Below are 12,106 nucleotides of genomic sequence, written 5' to 3'. Positions count from 1 at the left end.
AGCCCCCTGTGAGCACTCCCAGCCCCCCGTGAGGACTCCCAGCCCCCTGTGAGGACTCCCAGCCCCCTGTGAGGACTCCCAGCCCCCTGTGAGGACTCCCAGCCCTCCCTCTCCTTCCAGCTCTGCCAGCTGAGTCCCCATGCTCTGACCCATGGGGAAAGTTCTCCCCAGCAGTGACCCCTGACTGCTCACAGGCACTGCCTGAACTGCTCCGGGGTTGGGAGCTGGGGAGAAGAAGGAAAGGAAACGGGTGTCTTTACCCTGGTGGGAATTCCAGCCCGGGCTGCATTCCGGAGTTCTTCCACACCAGACTTGTTGGAGATGACAAGGACGACCTGGGCACAGCTGCCTGGCTCCCTGGTGTAAGCGATGAGCGCGGGGAGGGTCGTGCCTCAGACACACAGAGCAAACATGGGGGACACACGTGAGCCTCCAGGCACTGGGACGAGCTCCCAGCCCTGCTCATCCAACAAAAATCTGGTTTTTCACAACTGTCCAAACAGCACAAAGGAACTGGAGCACTGACACAGCTCCTTTAAGCAGCACAACACACCTCCTGGACCCTGGTCAAAGTGCAAGCCTGGCTTCAGAAGGTCTGTAGACTCTCCTGAAGGAAAGTCAAGGTGGATGCACCTGGGTCAGGGCTGATCCCAAGCTCTCCTGTGCCAGGACATTTCCCTGTGCCAGGACAATGGAAGCTCACCTGTTCCAGAGACGAGAACTGCCACCTTCACCTTTCTCCTCCTGGGCTGGTGCCGAGGCTCCATGGTGCTGTCACCCAGCAGGCCCTGGGGGCTGCTCTGCTGCAGGGCCTCTGCCAGGTTCTCCACTTGGATGTGGGAACCTCCTCCAAACACAGGAGGAAAGCGTTAGACGTGACTTTGCCCTCTGAACTGACCCTGTTGAACTTATAAACTTGAACATGGTTTACTAACAATAAGTTTCAACGACAAGGTGCATCAGCAACGAATTTCTGCTGGCACTGGTGGGACTACAAAGGCACTCACTGCTTGACCAGCCCAGCTCACAGGGGTTGTGCTGATCCCTTTTGTGTTACTTACTCCCAGAGGTGTTCAGAGGGCCTGGGCATGGCCTGGCCTTCCCAAGGCTTAGCCCCATCTGTTATTCCCATCTTCCTCTTCCTCTCATGTTGCAAAATGACACTAAAACCCGTGTTGATGGAGCTGAGGTGACATTTTGGCTGCCCAAAATGTTTGATTTCCAGAAGGATTTTGGCTCCCATCATGCTGGATGTCAGTCAATGGACACACCTTCAGCCCTACCATCACACAGACCATCCACAGCTCATCAGATGCACAGATCCTCAGCCTTTACATGGATCTGTGCAGGCTGGGAAGGAGGTGAGTTGATTACCAGGATTGTGGTAAAATGTCAGCTAATATCTGAGGGATTTACTGGAGCCTCCAGAAGGTACCTGGGGGGTAAGAGGTTATCCAGGTACTGTCACTGTGAAGCAACATTCACTCCTCACTATTTGATAAGGGAATGTGGATGTGGAGGTGTCAAAGAGCCTCCAGCCTGGTGAAACAAGGGGGAAAAGATGTGAACCACACAACTTTTGCAACAGGGAGTCTCAGGGCCCCCAGAGCTGCGGGCACCTGATGGCTCCCAGGACACGCTCAGCACTTCCCAGAATCACCCTCCAAAACAAACCCTGTCTCCACTTCAAAACCAAACAACACATCCCTAAGTGCAAACCCCACTGAAGGGAGACCAAACCACGCTCTGGGTCATTTCTGGGGCTTTGCTTCCCACGAGGACCCTGCTAACCTGTGTGACACGGGGCAACCACCTTCCCGATGAGCCAAGCCTCCTCCCGCCTCCGGATGGCCCCCAGGACGTGCTGGGCCAGGTCCTGCTGCACCACCAGCACTGCCCCGAGCCCACAAGGAAAGGTCTGGGCCATCTCCTCTGCAGAGAGGTTCCCCTCCTTGTAAAGCCAGCAGAAGATTTCAGGGATCTTCCAGCTGAGAGCGTCTGAAAACGATTGACATTTGTGTGTCATTATTTGTGTGTTATTATTTATTATCTGCCAGGACAGTGGGGTGTTGCAAGAGCTGAGAGACTAATTCTTGCTATAACAGAGTCCCAGGATCATTGGGACTGGAAAAGCCCTCCCAGCCCATGGATCCCCCCTGTGCCCCATCCCCACCTTGTCCCCCAGCCCAGAGCACTGAGTGCCACGGCCAGGCCTTCCTGGGACACCTCCAGGGCTGGGCACTCCAAACCTCCCTGGGCAGCCCCTGACAAGGCCTCACCACCCTTTCCAGCAGCAAATTCCTCCTACTGTCCAACCTGAATGGTTTGGGTTGGAAGGGACCTTAAAGCCCATCCATCCCACCCCTGCCATGGGCAGGGACACCTTCCACCAGCCCAGGTTGCTCCAAGCCCCGTCCAACCTGGCCTTGAAAATTCCTTCTAATTTCATTCTAGAGAAATCCAGTCAGACCCACAGACACCTTCCCTCCCCCTCCCCATCCCCACAGTGGTTTTGGACTCACATGAACATGGTTTTCTTTACTATTTTGAACTTTTGAATACTTTGCCCAATTTTGGCTTCAACAGGAGAAGTTCTGCCTTACTTAGGGATGTCAGATGCTGTTGTGGGGAAGCTGCCGCCTCCCAAAAAGCTGCACTGAGTGTGTGTGTGCACAGGCACCGTGGAGCAAACAGTGCAAATGACTGCCCCCAACAAGCCTCACTGCTTGGTCACAAGGTTCAGTGTGGAGGTGCCTGTGGAGCACACCATCTTCTCCAACACCCCCTGTCCTAGAGATGTGCTGCCTTCAAATGCCTCTGAAATGTCCCTTCTCCAACAAGAGCGGTGCTCACGAGCTGATGCCACTTGAAACAGGAATGGATCTGGTGGGACCTTTGGAAAAGCGCTGACTTGGGGTCATTCCAGCCCAGCTCTTCAGACAGAGAGGTTTCTGAGTGTCTCTACAGCTGAAGCTGAAGAGCCAAGCCCCTGTCCTGCCCAAGAGGCACAGGGAGCTCTGATACTCACCCAGCACGGCGCTGACGTGCTCTGGCAGGACCCTGGAGATGCCTCCCAGCAGCCCCCCCTCAGCAATGGGGGCAAAGGCCTTCACGTGGCCCGAGCGCAGCACGGGCAGCAGGGCTGGGCTGTACAGCCTGGCTGGGCTCAGCAGGGCCTCTCCTGCAGACAACAGGGTCAGCTCAGCCCCTTGGTTTGAAATCTGCAGCTGGTTGGAGTCATAAAGTTATAGAATGGTTTGGGTTGGGAGAGACCTTAAAGCCCATCCAGTGCCACCCCTGCCATGGGCAGGGACACCTTCCACCAGCCCAGGTTGCTCCAAGCCCCGTCCAACCTGGCCTTGGACACTCCCAGGGATCCAGGGGCAGCCACAGTTTCTCTGGCCAACCTGGGCCAGGGCCTCCCCACCCTCCCAGTCAGGAATTCCTTCCCAATGTCCCATCTCACCCTGTCCTCTGGCAGTTTGAAACCATTCCCCCTCATGCTGTCACACTCTGGTCATATAAATAGTTCCTCTCCCTCCTTTTCATAATCCCCTTCAGGCACTGGAAGGGGCTCTAAGGTCTCCTCAGAGGCTTCTCTTCTCCAGGCTGAACTCAATCAATTTATGCAAAAGGTCACAAGGTTATTTTTGGAAGTGCTCCTCTGAACAGGTTCTCTCCCACTCCTTGTGGCAAAGCTGGGAAGCAGGAGGAAGTGCTGGCCCGCTCTTCCAAAGCTGGACACAAGCCCCCGTGCCAACCCCAAGGCCTGATTAGTCCCCCCGCTGCCAACCCCCCCTGGCAGCCCCTGGCCATGGCAGTGCCCCAGCAGACAGTCGTACCCAGCGTGGTGTCCCCACAGCTGCCAGGGGCGGGGGACGAGCAGCGCAGGGAGGACACGAGTAGAACCTTCCGGACGGCGCCGAAGCCGCGGCCGTGGATCCCAGGGCAGGCCAGTCCCAGGAGCACATCCCCCTCCTCGGCTCCCTGCAGCCCCAGGGGCACCTGCCCTCGCTCCACCGCGCCCACCACGAAGCCGGCCAGGTCCGAGTCCCCCGCGGAACACGCGCCCGGGAGCTGGGACAGCGCCTGCCCTGCGGGGAGAGAGGGGTCAGAGAGGAACAACGGGGGGGTTCATGTCGTGGGCACAGAACCACGGGAGGGTTTGGGTTGGGAGGGACCTCAAAGCCCATCCAGTGCCACCCCTGCCATGGGCAGGGACACCTTCCACCAGCCCAGGTTGCTCCAAGCCCCATCCAACCTGGCCTTGGACACTTCCAGGGATCCAGGGGCGGCCACAGCTTCTCTGGGAATTCCATTCCAGTCCCTCACCACCCTCACAGGAAGAATTCCTTTCTAAAATCCCATCTAACCCTGCCCTCCTTCAGCTTAAGGCCATTATTTTAAGACCATTTTAAATTCCTGGCATCTCCTAAAGCACCAGGATATCCAGGAGAGCCACAGGACATGCAGCCAAAGAAGCACTTTCAGGTATATTTCAAAAATCCTTTTTGGTTTCTTACTTCACCTCAAGACTCCAACAAAGCTCCAGGAAAGAAGAAACATTTTTTTTTATTATTATTTTGTGTACCTATGTGGCACCTCCTGGTTAGGACTGAGTATCAGAGAGGGAACGAGAACATTAACACTTGAAGAACGTGAAGCCTCCAGTTCTGTTCTGCTCTTTACAAGGATAAAGGAGCAAGAACTGGGGTCCAAATGCACTAACAGTGAAAACCATCCCTCTGTGCTGACCCTTTTACAAATAAGAAAGTATTTAAGAACAAAAGCTCAACTGTTATTGCACCAAACATAACCCAACAATTCTAGTGCCACGTGCTACCTCTGCCTCCAGAGTCTGTGATAATTTCAGGGTGATAATTTCAACCTCAGTGTTCAAATCCCAGAGGAGAGGAGTGTTCCTACCCAGGAAAGCACATCCTGCACTCCTGCAGGCTTCAGCTATTCCTTCTTGGATCGTCTCAGTCACTTCAGCATCAAGTTTGCCACAGGCAAAATAACTGAGGAAGAAGAGGGGCTCTGCTCCATGGGCCAGGAGGGCATTGACACACAGGGCCACCAGGTCCTGCCCGAGGGTGGTGTGTCTCCTGCAGGTTTGTGCCATCTGCAAAACATGGTGGGGAGGAGGAACAGGCAGAACTCACACAACAACCAGGCAAACGAGCAGAAACCCTCCTGTCTGTGACAGGAACCACTGCAGAACACGAGTGCAGGAGAGGCCCTGGTGCATCACCCAGCTTGAACCAGGAGAAAACTGCTCAGCTTCTGGCAGAGAAAAAGAAAAACCTGTTTTGCTTTTTTAAACATTGATTCAAATTCTGGCTCCAGCTACCCAGAAATCGTCATTTTGGGTTGGGGGTTTTTTGTTTGCTTTTTGGAATATTATCATGGAAATGTGGAATGGTTTGGTTTGGGAAGGGCCTTAAAGCCCATCCAGTGCCCTGGGCAGGGACACCTTCCACCAGCCCAGGTTGCTCCAAGTTTATCCAACCTGGCCTTGGACACTTCCAGGGATGGGGCATCCTCTGGGAAATCCATCCTGGGGCCTCCCCACCCTCCCAGCCAACAATTCCTTCCCCATATCCCATCTATCCCTGCCCTCTGGCAGTGGGAAGCCACTCCCCCTTGTCCTGCCCCTCCAGGCCCTCATGCAAAGTCCCTCTCCAGCTCTCCTGGAGCCCCTTTAGGCCCTGGAAGGTCTTTCCCAAAGCACAATCATTTCCCTCAGGAAAGCTGCTTTTCCCTGTGCAGAAAAGCCCCGGGCAGGGAGATGGACAAGGGGCAGACACAGCTCAACATCAGTGAGTTCAGAATGGGGACAGAGCAGAGCCTGAACGAAGGCTGGGCTGGGATTACAGGCCTGGTTGATCTCCCTGGCTGCTGGATTTAGGAGTGCTATGGAAACCCCTCACCCTCTGGTGCATTACAGCACCTCCCTCCCACTGCTCCAGGAACAATTCCTAAAGCCATTGGCCAACTTTTCTTTGGCCAAGGAAGAATCTTGGGAACAGCCTGTGGAAACACAGTTGAGAATGTCTCTCTGCCAAGCAGTTGGAACAAAGACTCACAAGAGCCAGTACCAATCCCTTTTTCATGCTCAGAGGTGTCCAAGAATGTAAGACTGCAAAAGACCTTCTGGATGATTCCCTGCAGTCTCCTGCTGTTCATCATCCTGTTATTAAAGGTACAAGCACCAACTTCAAACATGTGATGTTGCTGTGCTTGACCAGTGAAAGGAGCTTCAGGTCTCCACTTTTCTGGTGGCTGAAAACCTTCTGGTTCAACATATAAAGATATCCCTGGCTCAACTTACCCTGATTCAATATATAAATATATCCCTGGCTCAACTTACCCTGATTCAATATGTAAATATATCCCTGGTTCAACTTATCCTGCGTGTTCTTGGGTAATTAAAACTCTTTATCTCTTGGCTTCTATTCCCCTTTAATGTTTATTTCCTCCATCCTTCCTTTCCCCAGTGCCCTAACAGTCACCAGGGAGAGGTAGCTGTGCTCCTTCTGCACACACAGTTTGCTGAGCTGAGTCTGACAGTTCTCATTTCAACCTTCCCTCTCTCTCAAAGCCAACGGACAGAAATGCTGGTTCTTAGTGCCTCAAGTGCTCACCTAAATTTCTGGTTTATTAGAATTTCATCACAAAATATCCACATTCTCAGTGACAGGTTCAAATGATCATGTCCAAAGTTGAGATGCCCACTGCAGTGGGCTCAGGTGTATCTGTGGTGCTCAGGAGGGTGCAGATGGTGTGACTGGCAGTGGCACTTTAAAGCCTTGGGAGGTAACACCAGATTTGCCACAGCTGAGTTGCAAGTTACCTGCAGTTTAGCTCCAAGGCCTTTAGTTTGACACACCAGGATGGGATCCTCATAACCAGATGTCTTCAAGTCAAAGAAACCAGCAAAGCCTCCCAGTTCTGGGCGACTGCCTGCTGAGTACAAACACACCAAGATCATTTCCACGGCAAATAAAAAAACCCCAAGACCCTCATCAAGACAAGACCTGCAAAAATAGCACAGAATCCCAGAATCACTGGGGCTGGAAAAGCCCTCCCAGCCCATGGATCCCCCCTGTGCCCCATCCCCACCTTGTCCCCCAGCCCAGAGCACTCAGTGCCACGGCCAGGCCTTCCTGGGACACCTCCAGGGCTGGGCACTCCAAACCTCCCTGGGCAGCCCCTGCCAAGGCCTCACCACCCTTTCCAGCAGCAAATTCCTCCTCCTGTCCAACCTGAGCCTCCCCTGGCACAGCTGGAGGCCGTTCCCTCTCCTCCTGTCCCTTGTTCCCTGGCAGCAGAGCCCGACCCCCCCCGGCTCCCCCCTCCTGTCAGGGGGTTGCAGAGCCAGAAGGTCCCCCCTGAGCCTCCTTTGCTCCAGTTTTTTTTTTTAACTATTATTTATTTATTTATTTATTCTGTTATTTCTATTCTATTCTTTTCTGTTCTGCACCTAACAAAGCACGATCACCTCCAGGGGAAGCCAAGTATTTTTTAATTAATCATCAGAGGAGTGACAAGAAAGAAATGAGAGTTTTGTTTCTTTGTGGTGACCCCAGCCCAGCTTCCCCAGCTCAAGTTCAATGCCACGAATGCATTGCTCACTTCCTGGGGAGAAAAAGCATGTTGTTTCATCCAATATACTGAGGAAATTCAAATATTCTTCCCAGTCTTACCTGCTCTGGTACCACTCACAACTGATGTTTGTGGCAGATGAAACAGGACGTCCCTGGCTGCGGCTTCCACACGTCTCTCTTTGTACATCAGGGCCCTGTGGGGAGGAAGGGCCGTGCTGGCAGCAGCAGGGACATTTTCTGCAAGGGCCATCCCACACAGGAACAACAGACACAAACATCTGGGCTGGCACAGCCGTGCCAGGGCCTTTGCTTACATACAGGGGCTGTTGGAGCAGCCGCAAGCCCCGCTGGCCAATGTCCCTCCTGTACGTGGCTCCCTGGAAGTGGATGGTGGCCACGCCCCTGTTGGCTTCTCCCAGGGCTTCCAGCAGGTCCTCCCGGACGGCAGTGATGGAGAGCACTCTGCCACCACTGGTCACCACCCTGCCATCCCTCAGCGCCGTGCCACCATGGAACACCTGCAGCCCCAAGGCCTTGGCCTGCAGCAGCCCTGCAAAAGCAAGAGGAACCCTCTGAGGATTTTAAATCACACACTCTGGTGACAGAATCACAGAAACAAGGCTGGGAGAGACCTCCAGGATGACCCAGTCCCACCCCAGCACCACCAGTCACCCCCAGTCCATGTCCCCAAGGGCCTCATCCAGACACCTCTGGAACACTGCCAGACACAGGGACTCCACCACCTCCCTGGGACACTTATTCCAAGGCCTGACCACTCCTGCAGGGAGAAAGTGTTTCTAATCTCCAATCTGACCCTGCCCTGGTGCAATTTTAGGCCATTTCCTCTCCTCCTTTCCCTCGGGACATGGCAGCAGAGCCCGACCCCCCCTCCCTGCCCCCTCCTGTCAGGGAGTTGGGGAGAGCAATGAGGTCCCCCCCGAGCCTCCTCTTCTCCAGATAACCCCCCCCAGCTCAGCTGCTCCTCACAGGACATGTTCCTCAGACCCTGCCCCAGCTCCATTGCCCTTCTTTGGACAAAAGAGTGAAGACTGAAGCCTTTTTTTCAGTCAGAGGAGAACAACAATAAAGCTTCCTACCTTCCTTTCTTTGGAGAAACAGCACTACCAGTGAAGAGCATCCACAGGCCTAGGAACCCCTTCTGAGACATCCAGTTAAGTATCACAATATCCCAGAAGGGTTTGGGTTGGGAGGGACCTTAAAGCCCATCCAGTGCCACCCCTGCCATGGGCAGGGACACCTTCCACCAGCCCAGGTTGCTCCAAGCCCCGTCCAACCTGGCCTTGGACACTTCCAGGGATCCAGGGGCAGCCACAGCTTCTCTGGGAAACCTGGGCCAGAGCCTCCCCACCCTCACAGCCAGGAATTCCTTCCCAATATCCCATCTATCCCTGCCCTCTGGCAGTTTGAAGCCATTTTCCCTTGTCCTGTCCCTCCATCCCTTGGAAACAGTGTCTCTCCATCTTTCCTGGAGCCCCTTCAGGTCCTGCAAGGCCACAATCAGTTCCCCCCAAAGCTTCTCCTCTCCAGGTTGAACAATCCCAGCTCTCCCAGCCTTTCCTCCCAGCAGAGCTGCTCCAGCCCTGGGATCCTCTTGGGGCCTGCTCTGGACTCTCTCCAGCAGCTCCATGTCCTTGCTGTGTTGGGGACTCAAGGTAAGGGAACAGATCTCACAGGAGCAGAAGTGAAGGATCCAGGAGCCACATCAGGACATATCCCTGTCCTGTGCCAGGGAAGGCTGTGCTGTGTGTTGGAATTGTGAGTAATTTGTGCAGGGCTTTCCTCGAGGAAATCACAATCCACAGCCATTTACTGCCTGGATTCTCCCCTCTCCCTGGCATTAAACCATCAGTGTCAATGTTACCCACTCCACACAATTCCCTACAGCCCCTGGAACTGGTGCTCTACAAACACTCACAGAGCTGAGAGAAAAAAGCAAAACAGGGGCTTTTTTTAGATTCCTGTTCTGAGGAGAGGAGAAGGGAAAAGGAGGAACTGCTGCCATCAGCTGGAGAAAGCAAAACCAAACACAGATTTCTCATCACTGCAGCTTGACAGATTCTCTAAGCAATAAAAGGGACCTTAAATACCTGGGGAAGGCACAGTGTGTGACACTGCCACAGCACTGCCCCGGCTGGCCCAGCTGCAATGGAAATCCAACCCCTTCCCATCGTTTTTTTATGGAATACTCCAGAATAAAATGTTTGTCAAGCCACTAAAATCATAGAATCACAGGATATCCTGAGCTGGAAGGGACCCATAAGGATGATCATCCAGTTCAACTCCCGGCCTTGCACAGGACACCCCAACAATCCCACCCTGTCTAAAAATGTGGGAATCAATGTGAAAAGTAGAAAAAAAACCTAATAAACCCCACAAAACTCCAAAGTGGAGTGTAATAAAAGAAGGGATTGAATTTCATTGATTTGAATGTCTTTTTTGTGAGTAACCAGCAGGGGGTCATCACATCCTAAGGGTATGGAAATCAGCTCGGAAATAGTGAAGTTCCGGAGTGTGACCAGCGGGAGGCAGCTCAGGACCAGCAGGATCCACCCGGTTCTGTGCTTTGGCTTTTACAGTCCCAGAAATGCAGAGTTCCCCAGGATTTCACTGACAAACCAGAGAGAACAGTGAGGGGACTGGGAGGGAAGGAGAGTGAGGGAGGAGAGCATGGCAGCAGGAATCCTGACAGGGAAAAGGGACACAACGACCTTCTGCCAGGGGGATGGAGGGTCACTGGTGTGCTGCCAAAAATCAGATGGCCTTGACTGAAGATCCTTAAACAAGGATATTGTGGGACTGGCAAGGCAGGAGCTGAGGGGGAAGGACACAGTTCTGCAACAGTTCCCTCTGTTTTTAAACATTTGAATAATCTTCATGAGATACTGAACCACCAGAATTTTAACAGAGGCAATGAATATTGCATATCTCTAGGAATATTGAATAGCTATATTGAATAGCTATATGAATACTGAATATCTCCATGAATAGTGAATAACTACATGAACAGTGAATATCTATACTGACTATTTATATGGATATTGAATATCTATATTGAATATCCATATGCCCCCCTTTCCAAGACCCGTTGGAGAAGGTGTCCCACAGGAATGATCCTGCCTGGCACAGGGACTGCACTGATGGAGGAGGCTGCACTTTCCCCCCTCTCCCCCAGGTGTGGGCCCTCAAATCCTGCACTTTTCACCCCACAATTGCAGCCTTCAACCCCAAATCGGCCTCTGCCACCCCAAATCAGCCTTTTTCACCCAAAATCTCTAATTTTCACCACCAAAATCTCCCTTCAGACATCAAAATCAACCTTTTAAATCCCAAATCTGACTCCAGACCCAAAAATCTGCCCTTTTCACCACAAATCTGCCATTTTTACACCTAATCAGCCCCTTTTCATTCCAAATCTGCTCCTTTTCACCCCAATGTTGCCTTTTTGACTCCAATATCTGACCCTTTCACCCCAAATCTGACTCTTTTTGCCTCAAATTTGCCTATTTCTGTCCCAAGATCTCCCTCCAGGCATCAAAGTCAGATTTTTAGTCCCAAATCTCCCGCCAGACCCCAAAACATGCCATTTTCACCCCAAATCTCCCTTTTCCACCCAATATTTGCCTGTTTTGCCTCAAAATCTCCTTCCAGGCACAAAAATATGCCATTTTCACTCCAAGTTTGTCCTTTTTACCTCAAAATTTGCCCCTTTCATCCCAAATCTTCCTCCAGGCATCAAAATCTGCCCTTCTCACCACAAAATCTCCTCTTTCAACCCAAAACCTCCACCCAGACATCAAAACCTGCTATTTTCACCCCCCATCTGCCTTTTCCACCTCAAAATATCCCTCCAGACTCCCCAATCTCCCCCTCTTCCACCAAATCTGTCATTTTTACTCCCAAATTCCCCTCCAGACCCCAAAATCTGCCTCTTTCACCCCAATTCTGCCATTTTACCCCAAAATCTGCCTCCAGACCCCAAAAATCCACATTTTTTACTTAAGACTTTCCTCCCTGCCCCCCAAATTTGCCTTTCTTACCTAAAAGCCTGCCCACAGACCCCAAAATCCAATTCTTTTTTAACCTTGGAAATGTTGTCCCACCTCTCAAATTTGCATTTTCACCCCAAATCTGAATTTTTACCTCAAAATCTGCCCCTTTTACCTCAGAATTTCCTCTCACATTCCAAAATCAGCCCCTTTAACCACAGAAATGTTCCCAAAACCCAATTTTTGTCTTTTTACCTCAACAGCTGCCTTTTTTACCTCAGAAGTGTCCCTGACACCCCCAAACTTGCCTTTTTTACTCAAAAAATCTGCCCCTTTTACCTCAAGATTTCCTCCAACCTCACAAAATCTGTCTCTTTCACCCCAAAATCAGAATTCTTTACCTCAGAAATGTTTCTGCACACACTGAAATGTGCCCCTTTCAACCCCAAACCTGCCTCAGCTCCCCAAAATCTGCCTTTTTTAACCAAA

The 12,106-nt window shown here is 52.1% G+C and overlaps 1 protein-coding gene across 7 annotated transcripts in view; it reads right to left on the bottom strand.

The window, feature by feature from the left end:
* LOC113943028 (trifunctional purine biosynthetic protein adenosine-3-like) overlaps positions 1-12,106 on the bottom strand; it is a 43,010-nt gene that overhangs the window by 2,964 nt on the left and 27,940 nt on the right. For 4 of the 7 annotated variants that reach the window (XM_027634305.1, XM_027634287.1, XM_027634295.1 and 1 more), the window contains 10 exons: positions 7,929-8,160; positions 7,710-7,804; positions 6,857-6,966; positions 4,927-5,125; positions 3,843-4,094; positions 3,029-3,181; positions 1,792-1,998; positions 704-847; positions 554-607; positions 261-391 (listed from right to left, as the gene is read on the bottom strand). In XM_027634305.1, the coding sequence (XP_027490106.1) occupies positions 261-391; positions 554-607; positions 704-847; positions 1,792-1,998; positions 3,029-3,181; positions 3,843-4,094; positions 4,927-5,125; positions 6,857-6,966; positions 7,710-7,804; positions 7,929-8,160 (1,577 nt within the window). Of the gene's footprint in view, positions 1-260; positions 459-553; positions 608-703; positions 848-1,791; positions 1,999-3,028; positions 3,182-3,842; positions 4,095-4,926; positions 5,126-6,856; positions 6,967-7,709; positions 7,805-7,928; positions 8,161-12,106 lie in introns of all 7 variants that reach the window. The other 3 variants (XM_027634319.1, XM_027634314.1, XM_027634321.1) reach the window with 3 other exon arrangements.

Source organism: Corapipo altera, unplaced genomic scaffold (assembly GCF_003945725.1).
Source record: "Corapipo altera isolate COAL_440 unplaced genomic scaffold, ASM394572v1 0, whole genome shotgun sequence".
Classification (NCBI taxonomy): domain Eukaryota; kingdom Metazoa; phylum Chordata; class Aves; order Passeriformes; family Pipridae; genus Corapipo; species Corapipo altera.
Note: the sequence above shows the minus strand (reverse complement) of the source record. Positions and strands in the feature narration are given on the sequence as shown.